Raw genomic sequence first — 19,153 nt, 5'->3', positions numbered from 1 at the left:
TGCCAAGATTCATTCATTCAGTCGTATTTATTGAGCGCTTCCTGTGTGCAGAGCACTGTACTAAGTGCTTGGGAAGTCCAAACTGGCGACATATAGAGACGGTCCCTTCCCAACAGCGGGCTCACAGTCTAGAAGGGGGAGACAGAGAACAAAACCAAACATATTAACAAAATAAAATAAATAGAATAGATATGTACACGTAAAATAAATAAATAGAGTAATAAATATGTACAAACAAATACACATATATACAGGTGCTGTGGGGAGGGGAAGGAGGTGAGGAGGGGGAGAGGAAGGAGGGGGCTCAGTCTGGGAAGGCCTACGTACTGAGCGCTGGGGTAGATATAAGCTTATTCATTCAGTCGTATTTATTGAGCGCTTACTGTGTGCAGAGCACTGTACTAAGCGCTTGGGAAGTCCAAGTTGGCAACCTATAGAGACGGTCCCTACCCAACAGTGGGCTCACAGTCTAGCTAGTCACGTTAGGCACACAGTCCTCGTCCCATGTGGGGCTCAGAGTCTCTATCCCCACTTAGACGGGGAAACCAAAGCACAGAGAAGTGAAGGAACTCACCCAGGGTCACACAGCAGACGAGTGGCAGAGCGCGGATTCCAACCCAGGGCCTCCGACCGGGCCACGCCGTCTCCTTTTCTCCCTCCTTGCTTCCGGCTTCCCGGTTTCAATCAATCAATCAATCAGTTGTATTTATTGAGCGCTTACTGTGTGCAGAGCACTGTACTAAGCGCTTGGGAAGTCCAAGTTGGCAACATATAGAGACGGTCCCTACCCAACAGTGGGCTCACAGTCTAAAAGGGGGAGACGGAGAACAAAACCAAACATACTAACAAGCGTTCAGTCCAGCAGCAGTACCTCGATCTCCTCACCCGTCCCCTGCGGCGGAACCAGAACCACGTCATCTGTGGTCCAGCCTTTTTTTTTTTGGATGGCATTTATTAAGCGCTTACTACGTGCAAAGCACTGTTGTAAGCGCTGGGGAGGTTACGAGATTATCAGGTTGCCCCTCGTGGGGCTCACAGTCCCAATCCCCATTTTCCAGGTGAGGTAACTGAGGCCCAGAGAAGTGAAGTAACTTGCGAAAGTCACCCAGCTGACAATTGGCGGGGCCGGGATTTGAACCCATGACCTCTGACTCCAAAGCCCGGGCGCTTTCCTTTTAGACTGTGAGCCCAATGTTGGGTAGGGACTGTCTCTATATGTTGCCAATTTGTACTTCCCAAGCGCTTAGTACAGTGCCCTGCACATAGTAAGCGCTCAATAAATATGATTGATTGATTGATTGATTGATTGATTTCCTACTGAGCCACGCTGCTTCTCGGTCTTGCCGTTCGATGCCGAGAGCGGCGCGTAAAGGACGCAGAAGGCTGGTTTTCACCGACGGTCACCTAACTTTGATCAGCCCCCTCAGCTGCTTCTTGGGGAAGCAGCGTGGCTCGGTGGAAAAGAGCCCGGGCTTTGGAGTCAGAGGTCATGGGTTCAAATCCCGGCTCCGCCAATTCTAGGCTGGGTGACTTTGGGCAAGCCACTTCACTTCTCTGTGCCTCGGTTACCTCATCTGTAAAATGGGGGTGAAGACTGTGAGCCCCCCCCGTGGGACAACCTGATCGTCTTGTAACCTCCCCAGCGCTTAGAACAGTGCTTTGCACATAGTAAGTGCTTAATAAATGCCACCATTATTATTATTATTATTATTATTATTATTATTATTTGATCTCCCAGCTCATCTTGGGTTTCTTTTAGACTGTGAGCCCACTGTTGGGTAGGGACTGTCTCTATATGTTGCCAGCTTGTACTTCCTTGTAACCTCCCCAGCGCTTAGAACAGTGCTTTGCACATAGTAAGCACTTAATAAATGCCATCATCATCATCATTATTATTATTATTATTTGATCTCCCAGCTCATCTTGGGTTTCTTTTAGACTGTGAGCCCACTGTTGGGTAGGGACTGTCTCTATATGTTGCCAACTTGTATATATATATATATATATATATATATATATATATATATATATATAATGGCATTTATTAAGCGCTTACTATGTGCAAAGCACTGTTCTAAGCGCTGGGGAGGTTACAAGTTGATCAGGTTGTCCCACGGGGGGCTCACAGTCTTCATCCCCATTTTACAGGTGAGGTCACTGAGGCCCAGAGAAGTGAAGTGACTTGCCCAAAGTCACTCAGCTGACAATTGGCGGAGCCGGAATTCGAACCCTTGACCTCTGACTCCAAAGCCCGGGCTCTTTCCAGTGAGCCACGCTGCTTCTCTAACTTGTACTTCCCAAGCGCTCAGTCCAGTGCTGTGCACACAGTAAGCTCTCAATAAATACGATTGAATGAATTAAGACTGTGAGCCCCCCGAGGGACAACCTGCTCACCTTGTTAACCTCCCCAGCGCTTAGAACGGTGCTTGGCACATAGTAAGCGCTTAATAAATGCCATTATTAATGGCAATAATGAATGCCATTATTATTACGCCAACTCCAAGACCACGCTCTCCGTTCACCTTTTTTTTCTCGTTGTGCCGAAACTTTAGGTTATACCCTGGTGCCCCCTTTCAAACCTCTGGGAGAAAATTTGCGACTGCTCCTGGTTTCCGATAAAGAGGATATGGACACCTGGCAGAAGAAGCGGTTACCCCTTTCTCTGATGAACGGATTGAAGGAAACCAACAGGACGGTAAAAAATCACATCAGGTACGTTGGGTTCGATTGCCGAAATGGTCCGTTGGAGCAGTTCTGTCCCGCAAGCCTTGTTTTTAGGGAAGAGGAATGGGGGAACAGCAGTTCACAATTTCCGCCCCCCCTGCCCGCTTTGTACAAGGCAAGTTTCAAGCCATTTCTTCTCCTGCAAAAGTGCATTTTATAACCGGGCAAGTTTGGAACTTAGCTCTCTTCCTCCCTTCAAGGCCTTGCGGAGAGCTCACCTCCTCCAGGAGGCCTTCCCAGACTGAGCCCCTTCCTTCCTCTCCCCCTCGTCCCCCTCTCCATCCCCCCCATCTTACCTCCTTCCCTTCCCCACAGCACCTGTATATATGGATATATGTTGGTACATATTTCCCATCTTACCTCCTTCCCTTCCCCACAGCACCTGTATATATGTTTGTACATATTTATTACTGTATTTATTTATTTTGCTTGTACATATCTATTCTATTTATTTTATTTTGTTAGTATGTTTGGTTTTGTTCTCTGTCTCCCCCTTTTAGACTGTGGGCCCACTGTTGGGTAGGGACTGTCTCTAGATGTTGCCAATTTGTACTTCCCAAGCGCTTAGTACAGTGCTCTGCACGTAGTAAGCGCTCACTAAATATGATTGATGATGATGATGTTGGGTAGTGACTGTATATGTTGCCAATTTGTACTTCCCAAGCGCTTAGTACAGTGCTCTGCACGTAGTAAGCGCTCACTAAATACGATTGATGATGATGATGTTGGGTAGGGACTGTCTCTATATGTTGCCAATTTGTACTTCCCAAGCGCTTAGTACAGTGCTCTGCACGTAGTAAGCGCTCACTAAATACGATTGATGATGATGATGATGATGTTGGGTAGGGACTGTCTCTATATGTTGCCAATTTGTACTTCCCAAGCGCTTAGTACAGTGCTCTGCACGTAGTAAGCGCTCACTAAATACGATTGATGATGATGATGATGATGTTGGGTAGGGACTGTCTCTATATGTTGCCAATTTGTACTTCCCAGGCGCTTAGTACAGTGCTCTGCACGTAGTAAGCGCTCACTAAATACGATTGATGATGATGATGATGTTGGGTAGGGACTGTCTCTATATGTTGCCAATTTGTACTTCCCAAGCGCTTAGTACAGTGCTCTGCACATAGTAAGCGCTCAATAAATACGATTGATGATGATGATGATGAAACAAAATTCTCCACAAGGCCTCCGCTGCAGAGCAGATCTGTTGGAGTTTGTGAGCAAACAACTGGCAGTGCAAATCCGCCATGTGAAAAAGTAACTTTCCCTGCCCACAGCGAGCTCCCAGTCGAGGGGCGGGGAGACGGACGGCGATGCAAATAAATAAAATGACAGATATGAACATAAGTGGTTCATATGGACTGTGGACTTTCATATGGACTTTTAGACTGTGAGCCCAATGTTGGGTAGGGACTGTCTCTATATGTTGCCAATTTGTACTTCCCAAGCACTTAGTACAGTGCTCTGCACATAGTAAGCGCTCAATAAATACGATTGATGATGATATGGGGCTGGGAGGGGGGGATGAAAGAAGGGAGCAAGTCAGGGGGACGCAGAAGGGAGAGGGTTTCCCAACTGGCGGTTGACCCCGAGGAATCCTCTGATTTTTGCCCGAGCCGTGTAAGGGAGCCGAGCCCAGAAAACGGAAACGCTTTGCCCTCACCCCAGCGTAAAATGTCGTTGCAGGCTATCGTGTGTGGCCCTGTGTTTAGACCTCGTTAAGAGATGCGGAACGATGTACGCATCGCTGGCGTCCGTCCACGAAATAATGAAGCCCATCAGAGCGCTGCTCTCCGGACACGAGTCAGGGGATGGATACCCTGAAGAGCTGCAGGTTGGTTTTGGCTCTCTATCTGCGTTCCTCAGAAAGGTGCTCTCTAGCCCGTCGTTGGGCAGGTTCCGTCTCTATCTGTTGCCGAATTGTACTTTCCAAGCGCTTAGTACAGTGCTCTGCACACAGCTAGCGCTCAATAAATACGACCGAATGAATGAATCCATTTCTTTCAGACTGAGCCCCTTCCTTCCTCTCCTCCTTGTCCCCCTCTCCATCCCCCCATCTTACCTCCTTCCCTTCCCCACAGCACCTGTATATATGGATATATGTTTGTACATATTTATTACTCTATTTTACTTGTACATATCTATTCTATTTATTTTACTTTGTTAATATGTTTGGTTTTGTTCTCTGTCTCCCCCTTTTAGACTGTGAGCCCACTGTTGGGTAGGGACTGTCTTTATATGTTGCCAACTTGTACTTCCCAAGTGCTTAGTACAGTGCTCTGCACACAGTAAGCGCTCAATAAATATGATTGATTGATTGATTTGTACATATTTATTACTCTTTATTTATTTTACTTGTACATATCTATTCTATTTCTTTTATTTTGTTAGTATGTTTGGTTTTGTTCTCTGTCTCCCCCTTCTAGACTGTGAGCCCACTGTTGGGTAGGGACTGTCTCTAGATGTTGCCAACTTGTACTTCCCAAGAGCTTAGTACAGTGCTCTGCACACAGTAAGCGCTCAATAAATATGATTGATTGATTTATTGATTTGTACATATTTATTACTCTTTATTTTACTTGTACATATCTATTCTATTTATTTTATTTTGTTGGTATGTTTGGTTTTGTTCTCCCCCTTCTAGCCTGTGAGCCCACTGTTGGGTAGGGACTGTCTCTATATGTTGCCAACTTGTACTTCTCAAGTGCTTAGTACTTAAATAAATAAATTATTTATTAATAAATAGAGTAATGAATATGTACAAACATATATACATATATACAGGTGCCGTGGGGAAGGGAAGGAGGTAAGATGAGGGGGATGAATGATGTTTTTTATTTTCCCAGGAATGGCGTCCTCTCCTTTTCAGGGCTTTGCATTATTCTCCTCAGGAGGCTGGGCTGTCACTTGTATTATAGTCAGTAATTTGGGCAGGGATCACATCCCTCAGTTCCGTTGGATTGTACTTTCCCTGATGCTTTGTTCAGTACACTGCACACAGTAACCGCTCTATCGATGCCACCGACTGATTTATGGATATTAATCATTGTATTTATTGAGCACTCACTGTGTGCAGAGCAGCGTGGCTCAGTGGAAAGAGCCCGGGCTTTGGAGTCAGAGGTCATGAGTTCAAACCCCGGCACCGCCAATTGTCAGCTGGGTGACTTTGGGCAAGTCACTTCACTTCTGTGGGCCTCAATTACCTCATCTGGAAAATGGGGATTAAGACTGTGAGCCCCTCATGGGACAACCTAATCACCTTGTATCCCCCCAGAGCTTAGAACAGTGCTTTGCACATAGTAAGGGCTTAATAAATGCCATCATCATTATTATTATTAGAATGACTTGACACCAGTTGTTTTCTGATGACTTGTTTGTTGTTGTTGGTTTTCTGATGACCTGACACCCCGTCCACGTTTTGTTTTGTTGTCCGTCTCCCCCTTCTAGACTATGAGCCCGTCTTTGGGTAGGGACCGTCTCTATATGTTGCCCACTTGGACTTCCCATGCGCTTAGTACAGTGCTCTGCATACAGTAAGCGCTCAATAAATACGACTGAATGAATGAATGAATAATAAATGCCATTATTATTATTATTATTATTACTAAGCACTTGGGAGAGGACAGTATAACAGGCTAGTATAACATGTTCCTTCCCCACAGCATGCCTACAGTCTAGCGGGGGAGACAGACATTAATAGCAATAAATTGCAAATATGTACACAAGTGCTGAGGGAGGGGTGAATGAAGGGTACAAATCCAAATTCAAGGGGTGACACAGAAGGGAGAGGGAGAAGAGGAAATGAGAGCTTAATCAGGGAAGGCCTCTTGGGGGAGATATACAGTTAATAATAATAATAATAATAATAATAGTGGCATTTGTTAAGCGCTCACTGTGTGCCAAGCACTGTTCTAACACTGGGGTAATCCAGGGTGATCAGGTTGTCCCACAGGGGGCTCACAATCTTAATCCCCATTTTACAGAGGAGGGAACTGAGACTCAGAGAAGTTAAGTGAGTCGCCCAAGGTCACACAGCAGACATGTGGCGGAGCCGAGATTCGAACCCATGACCTCTGACTCCCAAGCCCGGGCTCTTTCCACTGAGCCACGCTGCTTCTCTGCTTGGAAGGTGTTAATATCTGTCTCCCCATCTAGACTCCTGTGGGCAGGGAACATTTCAGCCAAACTCTACTGTCCAATCATGCAGTACAGTGCTCTGCGCAGAGTTAGCGCTCCATTCATTTTTTTTAATGGCATTTATTAAGTGATTATTATGTGCAAAGCACTGTTCTAAGCGCTGGGGAGGTTACAAGGTGATCAGATCTCCCAACGAGGGGCTCACAGGCTTCATCCCCATTTTCCAGCTGAGGTAACTGAGGCCCAGAGAAGTGACTTTCCCAAAGTCACACAGCTGACAACTGGTGGAGCCAGGATTTGAACCCCTGACCTCTGACTCCAAAGCCCGGGCTCTTTCCACTGAGCCACGCTGCTTCCCAATGATTCATTCATTCATATTTAATGAGCGCTTACTGTGTGGCTCAGTGAAAAGAGCCCGGGCTTTGGAGTCGGAGGTCATCGGTTCAAATCCCAGCTCCGCCACTTGTCAGCTGTGTGACTTTGGGCAAGTCACTTCACTTCTCTGTGCCTCAGTTCCCTCATCTGTAAAATGGGGATTAAGACTGTGAGCCCCCCGTGGGGCAACCTGATCACCTTGTAAACTCCCCAGCGCTTAGAACAGTGCTTTGCACATAGTAAGTGCTTAATAAATGCCATCATTATTATTATTATTATTACTGTGTGCAGAACACTGTAATAAGCTCTTAGAAAGTACAGTTTGGCAACAGATAGAGACAATCCCTACCCAACAACGGGCTTACAGTCTAGAAAAATGTCATTGACTGACTGATGGATTAGAACAGTGCTTGGCACATAGTAAGCGCTTAACAAATGCCGTCATTATTATTATTATTATAAAGACAGGCTTTGCCTTTAATCAGTGGAGTGCTGTGTCCTAGAAGAAGAGAGTCCGAACCAAAAAGAAGAAAGTACGTAATTGTACAGGAACAATTGCCAACTTGTACTTCCCAAGCGCTTAGTCCACTGCTCTGCACACAGTAAGTGCTCCATAAATACGATTGATTGATTGATTGAACCTTTTTAAAGCCCCGGCTCATTTGTGTTTCAGGAACTGATTCGGAGTGTATTAAAAGATCTGGAAAACCAAGAAAAATGTTACCGGCCCCTTGAGTGTGAGAAGAGTAAGCCTGTGCCGTTGAAACTCTTCACGCCCAAAATAGTGAAAGTGTAAGTAAAATCGGCCCCTCGTGATTCTTTACCACGCAGTGCTTCACTCTCTCCCTGGCTGCTCGTTGGAGGTCTCTTCCTCTGCCTCCCATCCTCTGACTGTCGGGGGGTCCCTCCAGTTTCAGCCTTGGGTCCCCTTCTGTTCTTCCATCTTCACCCACTCCCATGGAAAACTCATTTGCTCCCATGGTTCAGCGTCTATCTCCGTGCGGATGATTCATAAATCTCCATCTCGAGCCCTGATCTTTGTCCCTTTTCTGCCGCCTCGCATCTCCTCCTGCCCGGGAGACATCTCCACTTGGATGTCCTCCTGACACCTCAGACTTAAAACTCATTCGCTCCCGTGGTTTCAGCATCTATCTCCGTGCGGATGATTCATAAATCTCCATCTCGAGCCCTGATCTCCGTCCCTCTCTGCCGCCTCGCATCTCCTCCTGCCCAGGAGACATCTCCACTTGGATGTCCTCCTGACACCTCAGACTTGAAACTCATTCGCTCCCATGGTTTCAGCGTCTGTCTCCGTGCGGATGATTCGTAAATCTCCATCTCGAGCCCTGATCTCTGTCCTTCTCTGCCACCTCGCATCTCCTCCTGCCCAGGAGACATCTCCACTTGGATGTCCTCCTGACACCTCTGACTTAAAACTCATTCGCTCCCATGGTTTCAACGTCTTTCTCCGTGAGGATGATTCATAAATCTCCATCCCGAGCCCTGATCTCCGTCCCTTTCTGCCACCTCGCATCTCCTCCTGCCCGGGAGACATCTCCACTTGGATGTCCTCCTGACACCTCAGCCTTAAAACTCATTCACTCCCATGGTTTCAGCGTCTATCTCCGTGCGGATGATTCGTAAATCTCCATCTCGAGCCCTGATCTCTGTCCTTCTCTGCCACCTCGCATCTCCTCCTGCCCAGGAGACATCTCCACTTGGATGTCCTCCTGACACCTCTGACTTAAAACTCATTCGCTCCCATGGTTTCAACGTCTTTCTCCGTGAGGATGATTCATAAATCTCCATCCCGAGCCCTGATCTCCGTCCCTCTCTGCCACCTCGCATCTCCTCCTGCCCGGGAGACATCTCCACTTGGATGTCCTCCTGACACCTCAGCCTTAAAACTCATTCGCTCCCATGGTTTCAGCGTCTATCTCCGTGCGGATGATTCGTAAATCTCCATCTCGAGCCCTGATCTCTGTCCTTCTCTGCCACCTCGCATCTCCTCCTGCCCAGGAGACATCTCCACTTGGATGTCCTCCTGACACCTCTGACTTAAAACTCATTCGCTCCCATGGTTTCAACGTCTTTCTCCGTGAGGATGATTCATAAATCTCCATCCCGAGCCCTGATCTCCGTCCCTCTCTGCCACCTCGCATCTCCTCCTGCCCGGGAGACATCTCCACTTCGATGTCCTCCTGACACCTCAGACTTAAAACTCATTTGCTCCCGTGAATTCAGCGTCTGTCTCCGTGCGGATGATTCGTAAATCTCCATCTCGAGCCCTGATCTCCGTCCCTCTCTGCCGCCTCGCATCTCCTCCTGCCCGGGAGACATCTCCACTTGGATGTCCTCCTGACACCTCAGACTTAAAACTCATTCGCTCCCATGGTTTCAGTGTCTATCTCCGTGCGGATGATTCGTAAATCTCCATCTCGAGCCCTGATCTCCGTCCCTCTCTGCCGCCTCGCATCTCCTCCTGCCCGGGAGACATCTCCACTTGGATGTCCTCCTGACACCTCAGCCTTAAAACTCATTCGCTCCCATGGTTTCAGCGTCTATCTCCGTGCGGATGATTCGTAAATCTCCATCTCGAGCCCTGATCTCCTCCGTCCCTCTCTGCCGCCTCGCATCTCCTCCTGCCCGGGAGACATCTCCACTTGAATGTCCTCCTGACACCTCAGACTTACAACAGAACGTGTCTTCCCTCCCAAACCCTGTCCTCCCCCCTGATTTTCCCGTCACTGTAGACAGCACCACCAGTCCTCCTGTCTCGCAAACCCATAGCCTTGTGACGTTCTCATTCAACCCACATGTTCAGTCCATCACTAAATCCTGTCGATTCCACCTTCACACATGGCTAAAATCCGCCCTTTCTTCTCCATCCACCCTTGAATTGTAGTCACGAATCCTATCCTGCCTTGATTACTGTATCAGCCCCCTTTCTGGCCTCCCAGCCTCCTGTCTCTTCCCCACTCCAGTCCATATTTCACTCCGTGGCCCGGATCATTTTTCTCCAGAAATGTTCAGGCCACGTTTCCCCGCGCCTCAAGAACCCCCAGCAGTTGCCCATCCACCTCCGCATCAATAGGGAATTCCTTACTATCGTCTGCAAATCAGTCAATCAATCAGTCAATCGTATTTATTGAGCGCTTACTGTGTGCAGAGCACTGTACTAAGCGCTTGGGAAGTACAAGTTCAAATCACTCAATCCCCCTTGCCCCCTCCTGCCTCAAGTCGCTACTCTACAACCCAGCTCTCTATCTGCGTTCCTCAGAAACGTGCTCTCTAGCCCATCGTTGGGCAGGTTCTGTCTCTGTGGCCGAATTGTACTTTCCAAGCGCTTAGTACAGTGCTCTGCACACAGTAAGCGCTCAATAAATACGACCGAACGAATGAACCCAGCCCTCACACTTCATTCCTCTAATTCCAGCCTACTCACGGAGCCTCCATTTCGGCTCGCTGGCCGCCGACCTCTTATTCATTCAGTCGTATTTATTGAGCGCTTACTGCGTGCAGAGGACTGTACTGAGCGCTTGGGAAGTACCACGTCCGTAGCCCAGATGGACAGTGAAAACAGGCGTCATGGATTCTAGGCCCAGCTCTGCTTCCAGCCTGCACATAGTAAGCGCTTAATAAATGCCATCATTATTATTAAGTCTTGGGACTGGAAGATCCTTCTGGGCAAGGAACGTATTTTCCGACTGAAGCAGCACAACGGCTTCATTGTCAGAGGACCCGCGTTCTAATCCCAGCTCTGCCCACTGCTTGCTGTGTGGCCTTGGGCAAATCACTTAACTCCTCTGTTGCCAACCTGCACTTCCCAAGCACTTAGTACAGTGCTCTGCACACAGTAAGCGCTCAATAAATACGATTGAATGAATCCCCTCCCCACAGCATCTGTATATCTGTATGTATGTCTGTACGTATTTATTACTCTATTTTATTTGTACATCTTTATTCTATTTATTTTATTTTGTTAATATGTTTTGTTTTGTTGTCCGTCTCCCCCTTCTAGACTGTGAACCCACTGTTGGGTAGGGACCGTCTCTACATGTTGCCAACTTGGACCTCCCAAGCACTTAGTACAGTGCTCTGCACACAGTAAGCGCTCAATAAATACGATTGAATGAATCCCCCCCATCTCCTTCCCCTCCCCACAGCACCTGTATATCTGTATATATGTCTGTACGTATTTATTACTCTATTTTATTTGTACATATCTGTTCTATTTATTTTATTTTGTTAATATGTTTGGTTTTGTTGTCCGTCTCCCCCTTCTAGACTGTGAACCCACTGTTGGGTAGGGACCGTCTCTACATGTTGCCAACTTGGACCTCCCAAGCACTTAGTACAGTGCTCTGCACACAGTAAGCGCTCAATAAATACGATTGAATGAATCCCCCCCATCTCCTTCCCCTCCCCACAGCACCTGTATATCTGTATATATGTCTGTACGTATTTATTACTCTATTTTATTTGTACATATCTATTCTATTTATTTTATTTTGTTAATATGTTTTGTTCTGTTCTCTGTCTCCCACTTCTACACTGTGAGCCCGCTGTTGGGTAGGGACCGTCTCTATATGTTGCCAAGTTATACTTCCCAAGCGCTTAGTCCAGTGCTCTGCACACAGTAAGCGCTCAATAAATACGATTGAATGAATCCTCTGTGCCTCAGATTCCTCAACTACAAAATGGGGGTACCTGTCCTCCCTCCTGTTTAGTCTGTGAGCTCTAGGCGGAACAGGGACTCTGTCCATCCAAAATTAATTCATACCTACCCCGACGTTTGGAATAAGGATCGACATGTAGCAAGCGCTGAATCCCATTAAACAAAGCCCCGCAAAACCGAGGTGTATCATACTCTCCCCAGCACTAAGTACAGTGCTTTGCACCCCGAAAGCGCTCAAGCAGCGTGGCTCAGCGGAAGGAGCCCGGGCTTTGGAGTCAGAGGTCATGGGTTCAAATCCCAGCTCCTCCACTTTCATTCATTCAGTCGTATTTATTGAGCGCTTACTGTGTGCAGAGCACTGGACTAAGCGCTTGGGAAGTACAAGTCGGTAACATCTAGAGACGGTCCGTACCCAATGGCGGGCTCACAGTCTAGAAGGGGGAGACTCCGCCACTTCCATTCATTCATTCATTCAATCATGTTTATTGAGCGCTTACTGTGTGCAGAGCACTGGACTAAGCGCTTGGGAAGTCCAAGTTGGTAACATATAGAGACGGTCCCTACCCAGTGGCGGGCTCACAGTCTAGAAGGGGGAGACGGACAACAAAACAACACATATTAACAAAATAAAATAAATAGAATAGTAAATATGTACAAGTAAAATAAATAGAGTAATAAATCTGTACAAACATATATACGGGGGCTGTGGGGAGGGGAAGGAGGTAGGGCTTGTCAGCCGTGTGACTTTGGGCAAGTCACTTAACTTCTCTGGGCCTCAGTTCCCTCATCTGTAAAATGGGGATTAAGGCTGTGAGCCCCACCTGGGACAACCTGATCACCGCATATCCCCCCAGCGCTTAGAACAGTGCTTTGCACATAGTAAGGTCTTAACAAATACCATCATTATTATTATTATAAATACAGTTAATGATATTCATTCATTCATTCAATCGTATTTATTGAGCCCTTACTGTGTGCAGAGCACTGTACTAAGCGCTTGGGAAGTCCAAGTCGGCAACATCTAGAGACGGTCCCTACCCAACAGCGGGCTCACAGTCTAGAAGTACGTAAAGCCCAAGAACATGTAATGTTGCTGAATTACAGCAGAGTGATTGAGAATCATCTCCTTCAAAGAAACTGGGGTATGAGGAGTAGAAGTTGTGTTTTTGTTTTGTTTTGTTTTTGTTTTTAATCTACATTTGTGGCAGAAAGACATGATTCAGAAATCCAGGCCCGTACATCCACCGTTTGACTCCATAATGAATGAAGCATAGTGGCTCAGTGGAAAGAGCCCGGGCTTGGGCGTCAGAGGTCGTGGGTTCTAATCCCAGCTCCGTCCCTTGTCAGCTGGGTGACTTTGGGCAAGTCACTTCACTTCCCTGTGCCTCAATGACCTCATCTGTAAAATGGGGATTAAGACTGTGAGCCCCTCGTGGGACAACCTGATCACCTTGTATCTCCCCCAGCACTTAGAACAGTGCTTGGCATATACTATTCATTCATTCACTCATTCAATCGTATTTATTGAGCGCTTACTGTGTGCAGAGCACTGTACTAAGCGCTTGGTACTAAGCCACATGTATATATGTTTGTACATATTTATTACTCTATTTTACTTGTACATATCTATTCTATTTATTTTGTTAATATGTTTTGTTTTGTTGTCTGTCTCCCTCTTCTACACTGTGAGCCCACTGTTGGTTAGGGGCTGACTCTATATGTTGCCAACTTGTACTTCCCAAGCGCTTAGTACAGTGCTCTGCACACAGTAAGCGCTCAATAAATACGATTGAGTGATTGATTGATTGGGCAGTCCAAGTTGGCAACATATAGAGACGGTCCCTACCCAACAGCGGGCTCACAGTCTAGAAGGGGGAGGCAGAGAACAAAACAAAGCATATTAACAGAATAAATATGTACAAATAGAGTAATAAATAGGTCCGAACATACGTAGTAAGCGCTTAACAAATGCCATCATCATTATTATTCTTCTTCTTACGATAATACTGCATTTCCCCCCTTCAGCCTCGAGTTTGGAAGAAAACAAGGCCACAGTAAGGAGGAGCAAGAAAGGAAGAGATTGATTCACAAGCATAAACGTGAATTTAAAGGAGCCGTCCGGGAAATTCGCAAAGACAATCAGTTCCTGGCCCGAATGCAGCTTTCAGAAATCCTGGAAAGGTACCGATCGCGGTGTTTGACCCCGAGGCCCGCACCGTGGCACGTCACCCTCTTTCCTGGCCTGTTTAGTGACCCACTGTGCCCTCGGGGTTATTTGGTTCATGTGTCATTCATTTATTCATTCAACCGTATTTATTGAGCGCTTACTGTGTGCCGAGCACTGTACTAAGCGCTTGGGAAGTCCAAGTTGGCAACATATAGAGACGGTCCCTACCCAACAGTGGGCTCACAGTGGCTGGAGTCCAGACACCTCCCTCGTTCGCTTTTAGAAAACCGAGATCATCATCAATCATATTTATTGAGCGCTTACTGTGTGCAGAGCACTGTACTAAGCGCTTGGGAAGTACAAATTGGCAACATATAGAGACAGTCCCTACCCAACAGTGGGCTCACAGTCTAACATGGCCATGAGATGCAGAGTTCACTAAAAACTGGTGCCCAAAACAGCATCTGATTCAAGTTTCTTTAAGATTGCAGGTAGGCAGAAGATACCACCAATAGATGGTTCTCTTTTTTTAAAAAAAGAAAAAATTAAGTTACTGTCCTAGAAAAAAACCCATAAAAAAGCACTACTCCTTAGCATGTTGCAAGAAAAAAAAAAGAGAGAGAGAGGCCTTAAAAAAAAAAAATGTGACATTCAGGCTCAATTTGGAAACATGTGAAACCAGTGGTAAGAACGCCAAGGACAAAGAGAGCTGGGACTCTGCTCTGCTAAACAAGAATCTTACTCTCATCATCATCAATCGTATTTATTGAGCGCTTACTATGTGCAGAGCACTGTACTAAGCGCTTGACTGAGACCCTAAAAAGCAGAGATACAAAATTCAGAAGTATCGCCTGCCCAAAATATGGAGGCACAAACTTTACTATTGATGGCAATCACAGCTCCAATACAAGCCACAAAAAATGGTAAAACTTTTGGATTAAAATCATTCCTGTGCAAAACTACGAGGACACCCAGTACTCAGATAAGCTGCTCAGACTTTTCCTCAAAATATGGGACACTGATTGAAGAAATGTCACAGGGCTCTGAGAGGCGTCTCAGCCGTCTTCAAGAGGGGAAACCAGAATTGCCAAAGGTCTCTCACTTCTCTCCATAGCTGGAAAGACCCTAATCGGAGTCCTGGTAGAAAACCGGGATCATCATCATCATCAATCGTATTTATTGAGCGCTTGCTATGTGCAGAGCACTGTACTAAGCGCTTGGGAAGTACAAATTGGCAACATATAGAGGCAGTCCCTACCCAGCAGTGGGCTCACAGTCTAGAAGGGGGAGACAGAGAACAAAACCAAACATACTCACAAAATAAAATAAATAGACAAAATAAAATAAATAAGGATCCGCCGCTCCCTGTTGTTTGATACCCTCGGCAGATCAGCCGGAGTCATTTCAGATTATAAAATAAAGTTTGGGTATCTTTTCGGGCCCCTTTGCCATCCGCGTGAGCTTCACGCTCCCGGGGCTAAAAGGGGAGAGGGAGGAAAGGGTTGTCAGCGTGGCTCAGTGGAAAGAACCCGGGCTTTGGAGTCCGAGGTCATGGGTTCAAATCCCGGCTCCCCCCATCGTCAGCTGCGTGACTTGGGGCAAGTCACTTCTCCGAGCCTCAGTTTCCTCCACTGCAAATGGGGAGTCAATCAATCAATCAGTCGTATTTATTGAGCGCTTACTGTGTGCAGAGCACTGTACTAAGCACTTGGGAAGTCCAAGTTGGCAACATATAGAGACAGTCCCTACCCAACGGTGGGCTCACAGTCTAGAAGGGGGAGACAGAGAACAAAACCAAACATATTAACAAAATAAAAGAAAATAAATAGAATAGATATGTACAAGTAAAACAGAGTAATAAGTATGTACAAACATATACCTGTTATCCCTCCTACTTAGACTGCGAGCCCAGGTAGGTCCTGATTGTCTTGTCCCTCCCCTGGCGCTTAGTAGAGTGTTTGGCACGTAGTAAGCGCTGAGTGGATACCACCACAGTGATTATCATTATTAGCGGTGGTGTGGGCTGAACCATCCATACTTTCTTTCCTTTCAATCGTATTTATTGAGCGCTTACTGTGTGCAGAGCACTGTACTAAGCACTTGGGAAGTACAAGTTGGCAACATATAGAGACGGTCCCTACCCAACAGTGGGCTCACAGTCTAGAAGGGGGAGACAGAACAAAACCAAACCTATTAACAAAATAAAATAGAATAAATATGTACAAATAAAATAGAGTAATAAATACATCAATCAATCAATCGTATTTATTGAGCGCTTACTGTGTGCAGAGCACTGTACTAAGCGCTTGGGAAGTCCAAGTTGGCAACATCTAGAGACAGTCCCTACCCAACAGTGGGCTCACAGTCTAGAAGGGGGAGACAGAGAACAAAACCAAACCTATTAACAAAATAAAATAGAGTAATAAATACATCAATCAATCAATCGTATTTATTGAGCGCTCACTGTGTGCAGACCACTGTACTAAGCACTTGGGAAGTACAAGTTGGCAACATCTAGAGACAGTCCCTACCCACCAGTGGGCTCACAGTCTAAAAGGGGGAGACAGAGAACAAAACCAAACATACTAACAAAATAAAATAAATAGAATAGATATGTACAAGTAAAATAAATTAATAGAGTAATAAATATGTACAAACATATACCCGTTATCCCTCCTACTTAGACTGCGAGCCCCAGGTGGGTCCTGATTGTCTTGTCCCTCCCCCGGGGCTTAGTAAAGTGTTTGGCACATAGTAAGCGCTGAGTGAATACCACAGTGATTAGCATTATTAGCGGTGGTGTGGGCTGAGCCATCCATACTTTCTTTTCTTTCAATCCTATTTACTGAGCGCTTACTGTGCGCAGAGCACTGTACTAAGCACTTGGGAATTTTAAGTTGGCAACGTATAGAGACGGTCCCTACCCAACAGTGGACTCACAGTCTAAAAGGAGGGGACAGAGAACAAAACATATTAACAAAATAAAATAGAATAAATATGTACAAATAAAATAGAGTAATAAATACATCAATCAATCAATCGTATTTATTGAGCGCTTACTGTATGCAGAGCACTGTACTAAGCGCTTGGGAAGTACAAGTTGGCAACATATAGAGACAGTCTCTACCCAACAGTGGGCTCACAGTCTAAAAGGGGGAGACAGAGAACAAAACAAAACATATTAACAAAATAAAATAGAATAAATATGTACAAATAAAATAGAGTAATAAATACATCAATCAATCAATTGTATTTATTGAGTGCTTACTGTGTGCAGAGCACTGTACTAAGCGCCTGGGAAGTCCAAGTTGGCAACATAGAGAGACAGTCCCGACCCAACAGTGGGCTCACAGTCTAAAAGGGGGAGACAGAGAACAAAACCAAACCTATTAACAAAATAAAATAGAATAAATATGTACAAAATAAAATAGAGTAATAAATACATCAATCAATCAATCAATCGTATTTCTTGAGCAGTTACTGTGTGCAGAGCACTGTACTAAGCGCTTGGGAAGTACAAGGCAACATCTAGAGACAGTCCCTACCCAACAGTGGGCTCACAGTCTAAAAGGGGGAGACAGAGAACAAAACCAAACATACTAACAAAATAAAATAAAATATACATATAAAATATAAAATGTATATAAAATATACATCCTCCCCGTGCCCATTGGAAGGAAAAAAGGGCCCCGTCTGTGGTCACCAGAGAATCTTTGAGGCCTCAAAAGCAGCAAATACCCCTGTGCCCTCATCCATTTGGTAAAGCATCCAAAAATACCAGGAAGATCGGGCGAAAGAGCAAGCACGCCTTTCGTTTCTTGGCGTTCGGCCGCGCTCCGGCAGCGTTTCGGGGATGGGAACGACCCCGTCGACATCTCATTTAACTTTTATTTTCTAGGGATTCGGAAAGAAAGAGGAAAGTGAAACAGCTCTTCAACAGCCTGGCCACTCAGGAAGGCGAATGGAAGGCCCTGAAGAGGAAAAAGCTCCGAAAATAAAAAAAGTCTAGGCTTGGTCAAGGGGCTGTTCTGTTTTTGTCCTCATCACGGGGGAGTCAAGAATGCTCCGTTTTCAGAGTTGTCCGTTCAACTTGGACACCGGAATTCTTTCGTTAACAGCGTAAATCAAGTTTCAAAAATGCCCTTCTTGGTGCATATGCAAGCTAAAGCAAATGGCCCTAATAAAGTCTGCTTTTTTTTACTGGAAAAATGCAAGCCACTCATTCATTCGTCTTTTATATTAAGCGCTCGCAAAATGCAAGCCACTCATTCATTCGTATTTTATATTAAGCGCTCACAGTGGGCAGAGCACCAGGCTGAGCGCATAGAGAGGCAGCGTGGCTCAGTGGAAAGAGCCCGGACTTTGGAGTCAGAGGTCACGGGTTCAAGTTCCGGCCCCGCCAATCGTCAGCTGTGTGACTTGGGGCATTCATTCATTCAATCGTATCCATTCATTCAACCATTCATTCAATCATATTTATCGAGCGCTTACTGTGTGCAGAGCACTGTACTAAGCGCTTGGGAAGTACAAGTTGGCAACATATAGAGACATTAATTGAGCGCTTACTGTGTGCAGAGCACTGGTCTAAGCGCTTGGGAAGTCCAAGTCGGCAACATATAGAGACATTTATTGAGTGCTTACTGTGTGCAGAGCACTGTACTAAGCGCTTGGGAAGTCCAAGTCAGCAACATCTAGAGACATTGATTGAGCGCTTACTGTGTGCAGAGCACTGGACTAAGCGCTTGGGAAGTCCAAGTCGGCAACATATAGAGACATTTATTGAGCGCTTACTGTGTGCAGAGCACTGGACTAAGCGCTTGGGAAGTACAAGTCGGCAACATATAGAGACATTTATTGAGTGCTTACTGTGTGCAGAGCACTGTACTAAGCGCTTGGGAAGTCCAAGTCAGCAACATCTAGAGACGGTCCCTACCCAACAACGGGCTCCCAGTCTAGAAGGGGGAGACAGACAACAAAACAAAACATGTGGACAGGTGTCAAGTCATCATCAATCGTATTTATTGAGCGCTTATTGTGTGCAGAGCACTGTACTAAGCGCTTAAGTC

The 19,153-nt window shown here is 46.0% G+C and overlaps 1 protein-coding gene across 2 annotated transcripts in view; it reads left to right on the top strand.

Annotated features, from left to right (window-relative positions):
* The window catches only part of NOP14 (NOP14 nucleolar protein), an 85,413-nt gene extending 67,117 nt beyond the window's left edge, over window positions 1-18,296 (top strand). For both annotated transcript variants that reach the window (XM_038745597.1, XM_038745596.1), the window contains exons 14-18: window positions 2,553-2,712; window positions 4,417-4,564; window positions 7,916-8,034; window positions 13,946-14,101; window positions 17,986-18,296. In XM_038745597.1, coding sequence (XP_038601525.1) covers window positions 2,553-2,712; window positions 4,417-4,564; window positions 7,916-8,034; window positions 13,946-14,101; window positions 17,986-18,085 — 683 coding nt within the window. In that variant the 3' untranslated portion in view covers window positions 18,086-18,296. The remainder of the gene's footprint in view (window positions 1-2,552; window positions 2,713-4,416; window positions 4,565-7,915; window positions 8,035-13,945; window positions 14,102-17,985) is intronic.
* The last annotated feature ends 857 nt before the right edge of the window (window positions 18,297-19,153 follow it).

This window comes from Tachyglossus aculeatus, chromosome 4, assembly GCF_015852505.1.
Source record: "Tachyglossus aculeatus isolate mTacAcu1 chromosome 4, mTacAcu1.pri, whole genome shotgun sequence".
Lineage (NCBI taxonomy): Eukaryota > Metazoa > Chordata > Mammalia > Monotremata > Tachyglossidae > Tachyglossus > Tachyglossus aculeatus.
The sequence above is the reverse complement of the archived record's forward strand: the minus strand, read 5'-3'. Positions and strand labels throughout refer to the sequence as shown.